The sequence below is a fragment of the Cebidichthys violaceus genome, unplaced genomic scaffold (genome assembly GCF_023349555.1).
Source record: "Cebidichthys violaceus isolate CVI_PGR_0920_01 unplaced genomic scaffold, fCebVio1.0.p SCAF_1, whole genome shotgun sequence".
Taxonomy (NCBI): Eukaryota; Metazoa; Chordata; class Actinopteri; order Perciformes; family Stichaeidae; genus Cebidichthys; species Cebidichthys violaceus.
In genome coordinates this window covers 24,006,465-24,020,638 of record NW_027176262.1, presented here as the reverse complement: position 1 = coordinate 24,020,638, position 14,174 = coordinate 24,006,465, and the positions used below count along the sequence as shown (strand labels likewise).

Genomic DNA, 14,174 nt, shown 5'->3' with positions numbered 1-14,174 from the left:
TTCATCCCTTTACCCCTTCAGCATCCGAAATCTAATCATTCCATCGTGCAATAAACCTCAAAACTCATACTGTCATTGGCGTGGGTATTGTTAGTGAAATTTAGTTTCACAAACTTAGTTCAGGAAAAAGGACCACTCCCAGAACACGGCTCATTTCCTGTGTACAAAGAATTTAAGGACAATGTACCCGTTCACTTCCTCTTCAACTCTGCTTTCACATCCCTCCCCCCAACCCCGATTTTGTCTTTCTATTTTCTCTCTCTCTTGCAGGATTACAGGAACAACAGGGGACTCTGCACCACCACAGCTTCCAAAGAGACGGCCCCCACTCTATGTCTCCATTCCCTCAGTTCCCGCCAGCCATCAGACACCAACGGCCACCCATCGCTCGCTTAACCTCCCTTCTACAACCTCCTTGTTTTCTTCCTTACATCCCTTCATCCCTCTACCTCGACCCCTTCATCCCTCTACCACGACCCCTTCATCCCTCTACCTCGACCCTTTCATCCCTCGACCCCTACCCTACATCCCTTCATCCCTCGACCCATACCCTACATCCCTTCATCCCTCTACCTCTATCCTCACGTCCCTCTACCCATTCAGCTTCCGAAATCTAATCATTCCAATATGCAATAAACCTCAAAACTCATACCGTTATTGGCGTGGGCCTTGTTAGTGAAAGTAATATTATTAAAGTAGCAATGAGTTTAAAAAAGAGAAAGTAACACACATTTATATTATTATTTTTTACTTTATTTATTCATGTTCTTCAATATTTTCAGAACTTGATGAAATCATATTTGTGAAATAGGAAAAAAAATCATTTTAAAAGGATTTTCACAAAAAGCATTACAATTATGAAAAACATTTAATATACAAAAAATTAAAATGTAAATATTTAAATGAAAACTGAATGTTTTATCATGAACTTCATATCAAACGTTGCTATTGGAGCATAATCTAGTGTTGTGTCTTTATTGTATCCTTACCTAAAACACAGGCTGATTGTATACATGCAGTTCTGACATTGATCACAGATTGGAGTACTAATGTATGAAGTGCACATAGGTAAGCTGCAGGTGATGAGAATCAGGTGTGTAGAACAGTTCTTTGACTGTGTCAACGTGTTTTAGTGAGAGCTTAACTGGCATGCTTAGATTCTCAATTTGATGAATTGAAACAGAGAATGAATTTGGACAATGCTGCTATTTACATTATACCAGTGAGCATTTATGTGAAACTGTACCAACTGGACATTGGTTTATTTCTAGTCAAGAATACACATGTGAGACAAATTCTCCCTGTTTGCCCTCTGTGGTTTATGTATTTTTATTAAAAGTCCCTTCAACTGCCATCTTTGTTTTTTCAAAGAGTCTGATTTTTTTAGAATTGGCTTTTGTTCATTAAATGTTTCTTGGTGTTTTTCTCTGGCTTAAACAATATGATGAAACACTTTGGAGCAAATATACACAATATGAGTCCAAAACTGGAGGCCAGAATGGCAAATATCTCCACAGCCACAGTAAATTTACCAGGAGAGCTGACATATGCTGGGATAAAGGTGACCCAGACTGCACAGAATATCAGCATACTGAAGGTTATCAGCTTGGCTTCATTAAAATTGTCAGGGAGTTTCCGGGCTAGGACAGCTAACACAAAGCAAAAGACAGCCAGCAGGCCGATGTACCCGAGCACAGCCCAGAACCCAATAGCTGAGCCTAATGCACACTCCAGGATGATTCTCTCCTTGTATGTGGTTAGGTTTTTCATTGGAAAAGGAGGACTAAGAACCAACCAAAGAGTACATATTACAACTTGAATGAATGTGAAAGACACCACAGTCATTCTTTGCTGTGGAGGACCAAACCATTTCATGACATTACGACCTGGGAGAGTGGCTTTGAATGCCATTAACACTACTATTGTTTTTCCAAGAACACAAGACATACAGAGGACGAAGGTGATTCCAAAAGCTGTGTGGCGCAGCATGCAGGACCACTCAGAGGGTGCTCCAATGAAAGTTAATGAGCATAAGAAACAGAGAGTCAGAGAGAAGAGCAGCAGGAAGCTCAGCTCAGAGTTGTTGGCCCTGACAATCGGGGAAGTCCTGTGGCGATGGAACACAGCCGCTGTTATAATGGTAAGACAGGCACCACCAACTGAGAATGCAGCCAGGATGATTCCTAGGCTCTCATTGAAGGAAAGAAACTCTACAGGCTTGGGGACACAAGTGTCTCTCTTTGCATTAGGCCAAAATTCCTTGGAGCAATGGAAACAATCAGGGGAATCTGAAAAAATAAAACAAAAATGTCGTTTAGCTGTCGTACTCGATATTTGATGCTGTCCAGTAGATATGCAGTAGGAAAAACAATACCTGTAGCATTGCTAATCTCTCCCTCAGGACATGGTATACAATCATAACAGCAGATGGGTTTTCCTTTCTGCAGCACTTTACGAGTTCCTGGAGGACAGCTATCAGAGCACACTGACATAGGCACCTGGCACATAGACACAAACAAATTCACACATGTTCAGGTGTGCTTCGAAGCGCCGATGATTAAAGGATAGGTTCAGATCTGTCTAAAAACAATACTTGCATGTCAATATGTGTATTGTGTACATGTGTTTTGTCAATGCAGCTGCTGGTGGAAAAAATCCACAGTTGTGTAAAAAATGTGTTCTAAAGTTCAACTAAAGCCAAAATGAGGCTTCAGCAGTCTGGCTTGGACAAAGCAAGTGGTTATCTTTCAAAGTTTGTGTTTTTGGACAAAGTCACATTTTGTATTATTGTTCTTCTGCCGCAACTCAGCAAGGGAACTCTTTTGTTGAAACTATTACGTGTGATGTGAGACTGAAAATGCTGTAACTTTAGTACAGATCTCTTCACAGCCAGTATGGACTGGAGGAACAGGGACCAAGAACACTTATCACCTAATTTTAAATTGGAATATGTTACAATATTCATTTTGGGCTCCCTACTTGTGTGCCACCCTCCACCCAGGTGAGGTTCCTATTGATATGGAATTCCTGGTCCACCGGCAGTGATGCATCGTAGTGCCCTACTGTCACCAACTCAATGCTACCACTCTCACTTTTTTGCCAGTTAATCAGCTCGTATGTGGCCACAGGATCCCCGTTGGCATCAAATGACACATCATAACCATTTTGGGAAAACTTAACTTTCCTCAACTGAGTGAGAACCTGTGAGGATGAAGTAATGGAAGACGGTGAGGGCGAGAAATAAAACAATGTATACTAAAAGGAATATTTCATGTAGGAAACAGTACAGTATAGAAAAAAAGGACAATGGGATTGTTCATGTAATTTTTTTGACTAACCTGTTTGGACTCTATGCTGGTGAATTTGTCACATTGAGTTATAGAGTGTGTTTCCTGACACATTGCATTATGAATGGCATGTGCTATTGCATAAACAGCCTTGTACACCATGTTAGTGATTCGGAGCTGAGATGTGTCAGTGTACGGGCTCTGGATCATCTCTATGTCTTCAGATCCATCGCACGCACTTTTTTCTGTGACTGATCCTAAAAACACACAAAGACAGGAAGGTGTTGTATGTATAATGTTCTTGTTTAGTTTCATTGAATCAACTGACTGAATAAAAAAACACAAGTCAGACAAAGACCCATCTGTGAGTCAGTTATGTTAAAGATCAGCCAAACTTTCTCACTTTGTCCCAGCCTGCAGTTGAATTCATCCTCCCAGAACTCAGTAAGCACTGGAGAGGCAGCCACTTCAGAGGCAGAGAGATCCAGCAGGAAGTTTCTCAGACCAGGGATGACAGATTGCTCAATGCCAAATCCAATTGTTCCAGCACAGAAGCTGAACCTCAGCATGTCTGGGTCAGTTACCCAGGACTCACTGCCTATCCACTGGCGAGGTGGAGAGGGCTTGAGTGACAGCTCCTCCAGCAGAATCCTCAAGTCTCCAGGAGATGTAAATGCCACAACAACCACAGCTGTCGACCTGGAGAGAAATTACACTGCATTGTATTATACCAATATAAACAAAATAACTTTTAAAATGATTTATCAGGATAATTAACACAGACACATACTTTATTTTTTAGTGTGTTAATATGCAGTATTGCTCCACTTCTATAACAACATCAGTATTAGGCCATTCATTGTTGATGTGGATTTGTGTGCAGAAGGTCAGTATGATCACAGGGCACAAAAGCACATAATCAGTCAACGTAGAAACCTGCGGATAATGTCAGCTACTCTCTGGATCCTGCTACGTGGGTGGGTCCGATAGAAAGATTCGGAGTATTCCACACAGATCCCCTCTTTGTGCGCTGCGTCCAGGAAAGACGCCATGCCATTGTTTCCATAATCTGAATCCGATCGGATGGCACCTATCCAAGTCCAACCAAAGTGTTTTACCAGTTTGGCCAGCGCGTCAGCCTGGAACTGATCACTCGGGATTGTTCTGAAGAAACTCGGGTACTGCTGCTTATCGGACAGGCATGCACAAGTGGCAAAGTAGCTCACCTAAATTAATACAACAGTTTAATTATTTAACAGGATGGCCAAAAAACAGAATTAGTGTTTGTAACACATAGTTTGCAGAAATGAAAAATATATACTTGAGGAATGTTAAAGGGCCCGATGATGCGTGACATGCTGATGGATGGCGTGGACCCAGACTCACCAACAATGGCCATCACCGTACCAGATTGTGAGCAATTGTCACCTTTGTAAAACACTGGGTCCAGGCCGCTTGATAGCTGGAATGCCACATGCACCGTCACAGGCACAGAGGCGCACGAGTCATAGATCTGATAACCGAGTTTGATGCCGGGCAGCAGCTCCGTGCTGTTGTTAATCTCCTCGATGGCGAAGATCATTGTGCGTGAAAAGCGCAGTTCACGGGAGTTAATGCTGTACACGGACAAACACACACACATACACACACACACAAACAATCACACACACACTGTTTAAATATGTCCTACATATGGGGACAATACACAATTTTAACAGAAACACGTGAGAACTGAAGACAAAAAACACGGAATAGGATATCTGTCCCAAATGCACAATATGCACGGATTAGCCCTACTTAAATTGTAGTGTTTATAATGTTTTCAGTTACCAAATACAAAAAATATACTCCAAATCTCTACTACTTTGTGAATATAATACATACTTTGTTATGGCAAAAATACTAATGCATTACAATTCAAATAAAAGGTTATAAACATTTCCATCCACAGAGTAACATCCTCTTAGCCCCCACATCTCCCTCTTACTAACCTGCCTGAGCATCTTATTGGATCAGGCTTGGTGGTGTAGTTATGTTTCACTGTGTGCATATTGTAGTGTATGGAGAAAACACCACCAATAACGTAGTCACCATCCATTGAGAATGCAGGCAGACGAGTGGTACCCTGGAGCTTGCATTTAACCGATGAAGCCTCAGTGCTGACTTCAACACCAGTCCTCTCCTCTGTAAGCCCAGCCCTTTGTTTCACACCATCCCCAGAACCATTCAATGCAAGAGCTGAGTTCAGCTCACACAAACCCAGCGACAGGATCAGACCAATAAAGAGAGCTGACATCTCCACCCCTCAACTGTCCTCATGTGGGCATACTGTGTTTTCACAGCTTAATATAGATTTTCAGATTGAAGCTTTCCTCCGACAGTACGTCAGCTTACTGTACGTCAGAGAGAGGATGCTCTTACACAATGGTCTTTGATTAACTCTTGTCCAAGTCTTTTTGTGTGAAATGTGTGTACAATATAATCTGCACTAAGTGTCCCTGTATCTTTTCTGTTCTTTTAAAGTTATCATTGTAAACACTGAATGCCTTCTTAATTATCTCTATACCATTACACCTTTTTCCTGTGTTTTAGCTCATATTACAGTTAATCCTAACAAATGTGTTGTTTGTGTGGTTAAATCACATAAATAATGCCAAAAAATTTAGTTTCACAAACTTAGTTCAGGAACAAGGACCACGCCCAGAACACGGCTCATTTCCTTTGCACAACATATTTAAGCACAATGAACCCGTTCACTTCCTCTTCGACTCTGCTTTCACACGACGTACGACAGACGAGCAAACGCTCTCTGATTTCAGCTTCAACACGAAGTACGACAGACAACAACCAAACTTCAACTCTGCTTCGATATGACGTACGAAAGACAAGCAAAGTCTTAAAACCGCTTACCTTTGCTCAAAGGCTCTTTCTCAACCCTTCAGGACAACCAGCCTTGTCTCGAAGTCCCATAGTTCCCTCTTTCTCACACCACACTTCGTTGCCGGCAACCTCGGCTGCGTGTAGCCATTCACGTTCCCCGCGGCTCTCGATAACCATTCTCCATCAACTCCGAAGTCGTCCGCCCCCGCCTTCCAACAGCCCGGGGGGAGATCCCAGTTTTGGCATCCGACCCCTCAAACTTAATCCCCCCATCCTTTCTCCTACACCCCCACGCCGCTATCCTGACAGCCGGAGATCCAGGCGCTTGAACGACCCGCGAAACCATCGCGAGTGGACAGTTCTCTCAAACAAAGAACGCAATCACCTAACACAACACGCCTTTGCATCAGTCTGCTTAAAAAAGCACAACTTTCCAAACTATTCAAGCACTCGCAGCACAACTCTCCGAGCTTCCTGAGCACTTCCGGGTTTCCCCGTGTCACGTTAGGTGCGCGCTGAGGATGTCATGACACATCACATGGCTGAAGATGCTCAGCGATCTACATCAGTCCCTCCAGAGGGCCAGGTTGTATACCACCCACTTCAAGCTCCCTCTGTGCCAGAGACATCTCACCTTGCAATGTTTTCCCCAAACTTCACTATTAACCCAGGCATGTGGGTATGACAGCGCTAAACGCAACAGACCCTGCTTCACTTGCGGTAATTCCATACTACATCCAACACTACCTGCCACAGCCAGAATCTACAAATCCACTATAAACCGGCATCAGGAAATGTTCTTTCACAGCCAGTCAGTATGGCATGGAACAACTTCCAATGACACAGTCAACAGCCCTTCTCTAAAACACATTTAAGTGAAGGCTTACAGCAGATCGGAAGCAGCATCCAAACTTGCACAACTTCACTTTCCCCTACTGAACGCCGTATCTCTGACTCCCGCACATAGTTTAACAGATATTTAATCGCGACTCGGCCTGAAAAGGATTGATTCAAAACCTCAATACCGGCCTCATTACCCTAACCGGGTACCTATCGACCGTACTAAAGATCGCGCTAAAGATCTTACATTCATCCCAGCATCCTTTCCTTTACCCTTACTTCTACCCTTCATGTCCCACCCATTTCGGCTAACTCCTCCCACCTCTACCAGCTACCCCAGCTGCACAGACCGCTCCAACAGGGAACAGGTAGGTATATAGCAGGCCAAGAAGCCGGTCGCCTAAGGCAGACACCACCAGCACCCTCTAAGTCCTTATCACCGAACCAGACTACCGGCACCTTTCTTTTCTTCCTTCAGATCGATGCGTATTACTCTGCCATGCGTCCACCAAGAGCAGCCCGAAAAAATGTTATTGCTTACCAGAAGCACTCTGTCGGATCTTGACAAACGTATCATCACTGCTACCTCTCCAGCGCATAACTATGTCTCAATTCCCCAGTTCCCGCCAGCCATCGGACACCAACGGTCCCCCATCGCTCGCCTAACCTCCCTTCTACAACCTCCTCATTTTCTTCCTTACATCCCTTCATCCCTCTTCCCCGACCCTACATTCCTTCATCCCTCTACCTCGACCCCTTCATCCCTCTACCACGACCCCTTCATCCCTCTACCTCGACCCTTTCATCCCTCAGCCCTACCGTACATCCCTTCATCCCTCGACCCCTACCCTACATCCCTTCATCCCTCGACCCCTACCCTACATCCCTTCATCCCTCGACCCCTACCCTACATCCCTTCATCCCTCAACCCTATCCTACATCCCTTCATCCCTCGACCCCTACCCTGCATCCCTTCATCCCTCCACCCCTACACTACATCCCTTCATCCCTTTACCCCTTCAGCATCCGAAATCTAATCATTCCATCGTGCAATAAACCTCAAAACTCATACTGTCATTGGCGTGGGTCTTGTTAGTGAAATTTAGTTTCACAAACTTAGTTCAAGAAAAAGAACCACTCCCAGAACACGGCTCATTTCCTGTGTACAAAGAATTTAAGGACAATGTACCCGTTCACTTCCTCTTCAACTCTGCTTTCACATCCCTCCCCCAAACCCCGTTTTTGTCTTTCTATTTTCTCTCTCTCTTGCAGGATTACAGGAGCAACAGAGGACTCTGCACCACCACAGCTTCCAAAGAGACGGCCCCCACTCTACGTCTCCATTCCCTCAGTTCCCGCCAGCCATCAGACACCAACGGTCCCCCATCGCTCGCTTAACCTCCCTTCTACAACCTCCTTGTTTTCTTCCTTACATCCCTTCATCCCTCTACCTTGACCCCTTCATCCTTCTACCTCGACCCCTTCATCCTTCTACCACAACCCCTTCATCCCTCTACCTCGACCCTTTCATCCCTCGACCCCTACCCTACATCCCTTCATCCCTTGACCCATACCCTACATCCCTTCATCCCTCTACCTCTATCCCCACATCCCTCTACCCATTCAGCTTCCGAAATCTAATCATTCAAAAATGCAATAAACCTCAAAACTCATACCGTTATTGGCGTGGGCCTTGTTAGTGAAAGTAATATTATTAAAGTAGAAATGAGTTTAAAAAAGAGAAAGTAACACACATTTATATTATTATTTTTTACTTTATTTATTCATGTTCTTCAATATTTTCAGAACTTGATGAAATCATATTTGTGAAATAGGAAAAAAAATCATTTTAAAAGGATTTTCACAAAAAACATTACAATTATGAAAAACATTTAATATACAAAAACTTAAAATGTAAATATTGAAATGAAAACTGAATGTTTTATCATGAACTTCATATCGAACGTTGCTATTGGAGCATAATCTAGTGTTGTGTCTTCATTGTATCCTTCCCTAAAACACAGGCTGATTGTATACATGCAGTTCTGACATTGATCACAGATTGGAGTACTAATGTATGAAGTGCACTTAGGTAAGCTGCAGGTGATGAGAATCAGGTGTGTAGAACAGTTCTTTGACTGTGTCAACGTGTTTTAGTGAGAGCTTAACTGGCATGCTTAGATTCTCAATTTGATGAATTGAAACAGAGAATGAATTTGGACAATGCTGCTATTTACATTATACCAGTGAGCATATATGTGAAACTGTACCAACTGGACATTGGTTTATTTCTAGTCAAGAATACACATGTGAGACAAATTCTCCCTGTTTGCCCTTTGTGGTTTATGTATTTTTTATTAAAAGTCCCTTCAACTGCCATCTTTGTTTTTTCAAAAAAGTCAGATTTTTTCAGAATTGGCTTTTCTTCATTAAATGTTTCTTGGTGTTTTTCTCTGGCTTAAACAATATGATGAAACATTTCGGCGCAAATATACACAATATGAGTCCAAAACTGGAGGCCAGAATGGCAAATATCTCCACAGCCACAGTAAATTTACCAGGAGAACTGACATATGCTGGGATAAAGGTGACCCAGACTGCACAGAATATCAGCATGCTGAAGGTTATCAGCTTGGCTTCATTAAAATTGTCAGGGAGTTTCCGGGCTAGGACAGCTAACACAAAGCAAAAGACAGCCAGCAGGCCAATGTACCCGAGCACAGCCCAGAACCCAATGGCTGAGCCTAATGCACACTCCAGGATGATTCTCTCCTTGTATGTGGTTAGGTTTTTCATTGGAAAAGGAGGACTAAGAACCAACCAAAGAGTACATATTACAACTTGAATGAATGTGAAAGACACCACAGTCATTCTTTGCTGTGGAGGACCAAACCATTTCATGACATTACGACCTGGAAGAGTGGCTTTGAATGCCATTAACACTACTATTGTTTTTCCAAGAACACAAGACATACAGAGGACGAAGGTGATTCCAAAAGCTGTGTGGCGCAGCTTACAGGACCACTCAGAGGGTGCTCCAATGAAAGTTAATGAGCATAAGAAACAGAGAGTCAGAGAGAAGAGCAGCAGGAAGCTCAGCTCAGAGTTGTTGGCCCTGACAATCGGGGAAGTCCTGTGGCGATGGAACACAGCCGCTGTTATAATGGTAAGACAGGCACCACCAACTGAGAATGCAGCCAGGATGATTCCTAGGGCCTCATTGAAGGAAAGAAACACTACAGGCTTGGGGAGACAAGTGTCTCTCTTTGCATTCGGCCAAAATTCCTTGGAGCAATGGAAACAATCAGGGGAATCTGAAAGAATAAAACAAAAATGTCTTTTAGCTGTTGATATTTGATGTTGTCCAGTAGATATGCAGTAGGAAAAACAATACCTGTAGCATTGCTAATCTCTCCCTCAGGACACGGTATACAATCATAACAGCAGATGGGTTTTCCTTTCTGCAGCACTTTACGGGTTCCTGGAGGACAGCTATCAGAGCACACTGACACAGGCACCTGGCATATAGACACAAACAAATTCAAACATGTTCAGGTGTGCTTCGAAGCGCCGATGATTAAAGGATAGGTTCAGATCTGTCTAAAATCAATACTTGCATGTCAATATGTGTATTGTGTACATGTGTTTTGTCAATGCAGCTGCTGGTGGAAAAAAATCCACAGTTGTGTAAGAAATGTGTTCTAAAGTTCAACTAAAGCCAAAATGAGGCTTCAGCAGTCTGGTTGGAAAAAGCAAGTGGTTATCTTCCAAAGTTTGTGTTTTTGGACAAAATCACATTTTGTATTATTGTTCTTCTGCCGCAACTCAGCAAGGGAACTCTTTTGTTGAAACTATTACATGTGATGTGAGACTGAAAATGCTGTAACTTTAGTACAGATCTCTTCACAGCCAGTATGGACTGGAGGAACAGGGACCAAGAACACTTATCACCTCATTTTAAATTGGAATATGTTACAATATTCATTTTGGGCTTCCTACTTGTGTGCCACCCTCCACCCAGGTGAGGTTCCAATTGATATGGAATTCCTGGCCCACCGGCAGTGATGCATCGTAGTGCCCTACTGTCACCAACTCAATGCTACCACTCTCACTTTTTTGCCAGTTAATCAGCTTGTATGTGGCCACAGGATCCCCGTTGGCATCAAATGACACATCATAACCATTTTGGGAAAACTTAACTTTCTTCAACTGAGTGAGAACCTGTGAGGATGAAGTAACGGAAGATGGTGAGGGCGAGAAATAAAACAATGTATACTAAAAGGAATATTTAATTTAGGAAACAGTACAGTATAGAAAAAAAGGACATTGGGATTGTTCATGTAATTGTTTTGACTGACCTGTTTGGACTCTATGCTGGTGAATTTGTCACATTGAGTTATAGAGTGTGTTTTCTTACACATTGCATTATGAATGGCATGTGCTATTGCATAAACAGCCTTGTACACCATGTTAGTGATTCGGAGCTGAGATGTGTCAGTGTACGGGCTCTGGATCGTCTTTATGTCTTCAGTTCCATCGCACGCACTTTTTTCTGTGACTGATCCTAAAAACACACAAAGACAGGAAGGTGTTGTATGTATAATGTTCTTGTTTAGTGTCATTAAACCTGCAAAATGTGGGTTTAGCAGGTGTTATGTATCACTCTGGGATTGGGTTGTTAATGTAGCTGCTGCTCCACTCAGACAGATTAAAAAAACACAAGTCAGACAAAGACCCATCTGTGAGTCAGTTATATTAAAGATCAGCCAAGCTTTCTCACTTTGTCCCAGCCTGCAGTTGAATTCATCCTCCCAAAACTCAGTAAGCACTGGAGAGGCAGCCACTTTAGAGGGAGAGAGATCCAGCAGGAAGTCTCTCAGACCAGGGATGACAGATTGCTCAATGCCAAATCCAATTGTTCCAGCACAGAAGCTGAACCTCAGCATGTCTGGGTCAGTTACCCAGGACTCAGTGCCTATCCACTGGCGAGGTGGAGAGGGCTTGAGTGACAGCTCCTCCAGCAGAATACTCAAGTCTCCAGGAGATGCAAATGCCACAACAACCACAGCTGTCGACCTGGAGAGAAATTATACAGCATTGCATTATACCAATATAAACAAAATATATTACAAAATATTTGTACATATGTATGGATATAGTTAACACAGCTTTTGGTCTCACTGAGTATTTTCATAATAAATATCATTAACAAATATGAGATAAATACAGGTGACAGAAAAAAAGATACATTTCCAATATGCCTCTAAGATGACAAAATATTCTTATATCTTATATTTACAGATCATTGATGTGGATTTGTGTGCAGAAGGTCAGTATGAGCACAGGAAACAAAAGCACATAATCAGTGAACGTAGAAACCTGCGGATAATGTCAGCTACTCTCTGGATCCTGCTACGTGGGTGGGTCCGATAGAAAGATTCGGAGTATTCCACACAGATCCCCTCTTTGTGTGCTGCGTCCAGGAAAGACGCCATGCCATTGTTTCCATAATCCGAATCCGATCGGATGGCACCTATCCAAGTCCAACCAAAGTGTTTTACCAGTTTGGCCAGTGCGTCAGCCTGGAACTGATCACTGGGGATTGTTCTGAAGAAACTCGGGTACTGCCGCTTATCGGACAGGCATGCACAAGTGGCAAAGTGGCTCACCTGAATTAATACAACAGTGTAATTGTTTAACAGGACGGCCAAAAAATAGCACTGGTCTATATAACACATAGTTTGCAGAAATTCAAAATATTTACTTGAGGAATGTTAAAGGGCCCGATGATGCGTGACATGCTGATGGATGGCGTGGACCCAGACTCACCAACAATGGCAATCACCGTACCAGATTGTGAGCAATTGTCACCTTTGTAAAACACTGGGTCCAGGCCGCTTGATAGCTGGAATGCCACATGCACCGCCACAGGCACAGAGGCGCACGAGTCATAGATCTTATAACCGAGTTTGATGCCCGGCAGCAGCTCCGTGCTGTTGTTAATCTCCTCGATGGCGAAGATCATTGCGATTGAAAAGCGCAGTTCACGGGCATCAATACTGCACACACACACACACACACACACACACACACACACACACACACACACACACACACACACACACACACACACGCACACACACACTTGTATCACTGTTTAAAATATGGCTTACATATGATGAGGAAAATAGAAATACATAATTTAGGAGAATTACAATTCAAAGCTATGGACAAGAAGAGATGGCTGCACTGCATCTATCATCCACAATTACATCACAGATCTGCTTGAACACCAAAATAAACAGTAAACAAAAATAGTATAAGATAGTAGTCCAAAATTTAAGTGAACCTAAACCTAAACTCTTAATTTGGGTTGATACATTTTAATATGTATAAATAGTTGATAAAGTTAACATCAGTTAAAAAACACAAAAATGATCCGTTCTAAATAGTCACACTGCTATTGTAGTAAATATGATATCTAAAATGTTAAAGACAAATATTGATTTGGCACTTTATGTGAAATATTTCTTAAAGTTTTCATTAAAACACATAAAAAAGTACAAATCAAAAACATTTCCATCCCCACAGAGTAACATCCTCTTAGCCCCCACATCTCCCTCTTACTAACCTCCCTGAGCATCTTATTGGATCAGGCTTGGTGGTGTAGTTATGTTTCACTGTGTGCACATAGTGGTGTATGGACAAAACACCACCAATAACGTAGTCACCATCCATTGAGAATGCAGGCAGACGAGTGGTACCCTGGAGCTTGCATTTAACCGATGAAGCCTCAGTGCTGACTTCAACACCAGTCCTCTCCTCTGTAAGCCCAGCCTTTTGTTTCACACCATCCCCAGAACCATTCAAGGCAAGAGCTGAGTTCAGCTCACACAAACCCAGCGACAGGATCAGACCAATAAAGAGAGCTGCCATCTCCACCCTCAACTGTCCTCATGTGGGCATACTGTGTTTTCACAGCTTAATATAGATTTTCAGATTGAAGCTTCCCTCCGACAGTACGTCAGCTTACTGTACGTCAGTGAGAGGATGCTCTGACACAATGGTCTTTGATTAACTCTTGTCCAAGTCTTTTTTGTGAAATTTGTGTACAATATAATCTGCACTAAGTGTCCATGCATCTTTTCTGTTCTTTTAAAGTTATCA

The 14,174-nt window shown here is 42.8% G+C and overlaps 2 protein-coding genes across 2 annotated transcripts; both read right to left on the bottom strand.

The window, feature by feature from the left end:
- Positions 1–1,383: 1,383 nt before the first annotated feature.
- LOC137886454 (extracellular calcium-sensing receptor-like) lies at positions 1,384–5,376 on the bottom strand. Its single transcript, XM_068729313.1, has 8 exons — positions 5,279–5,376; positions 4,609–4,903; positions 4,224–4,513; positions 3,691–3,986; positions 3,339–3,544; positions 2,980–3,201; positions 2,375–2,498; positions 1,384–2,288 (listed from the first exon to the last, which is right to left on the bottom strand). Exons 1-8 carry the CDS (start codon positions 5,335–5,337, stop codon positions 1,384–1,386), a joined length of 2,397 nt encoding a protein of 798 aa, XP_068585414.1. The 5' UTR covers positions 5,338–5,376.
- A 4,040-nt stretch (positions 5,377–9,416) lies between these two features.
- LOC137885554 (extracellular calcium-sensing receptor-like) lies at positions 9,417–13,032 on the bottom strand. Its single transcript, XM_068728180.1, has 7 exons — positions 12,772–13,032; positions 12,387–12,676; positions 11,788–12,083; positions 11,366–11,571; positions 11,007–11,228; positions 10,402–10,525; positions 9,417–10,321 (listed from the first exon to the last, which is right to left on the bottom strand). Exons 1-7 carry the CDS (start codon positions 13,030–13,032, stop codon positions 9,417–9,419), a joined length of 2,304 nt encoding a protein of 767 aa, XP_068584281.1.
- Positions 13,033–14,174: the final 1,142 nt, after the last annotated feature.

Coding starts and splice junctions, on each gene's coding strand:
- LOC137885554 (XM_068728180.1), bottom strand. CDS start 13,032: ATGATCTTCGCCATCGAGGAGATTAACAACAGCACGGAGCTGCTGCCG. Junction 12,677..12,771: donor GGCCCTTTAACATTCCTCAA/GTAAATATTTTG, acceptor GTATTAATTCAG/GTGAGCCACTTTGCCACTTG. Junction 12,084..12,386: donor GTAGCTGACATTATCCGCAG/GTTTCTACGTTC, acceptor ATTTCTCTCCAG/GTCGACAGCTGTGGTTGTTG.
- LOC137886454 (XM_068729313.1), bottom strand. CDS start 5,337: ATGCACACAGTGAAACATAACTACACCACCAAGCCTGATCCAATAAGA. Junction 3,202..3,338: donor CCAGCATAGAGTCCAAACAG/GTTAGTCAAAAA, acceptor TCATCCTCACAG/GTTCTCACTCAGTTGAGGAA. Junction 2,289..2,374: donor AGAGATTAGCAATGCTACAG/GTATTGTTTTTC, acceptor TTATTTTTTCAG/ATTCCCCTGATTGTTTCCAT.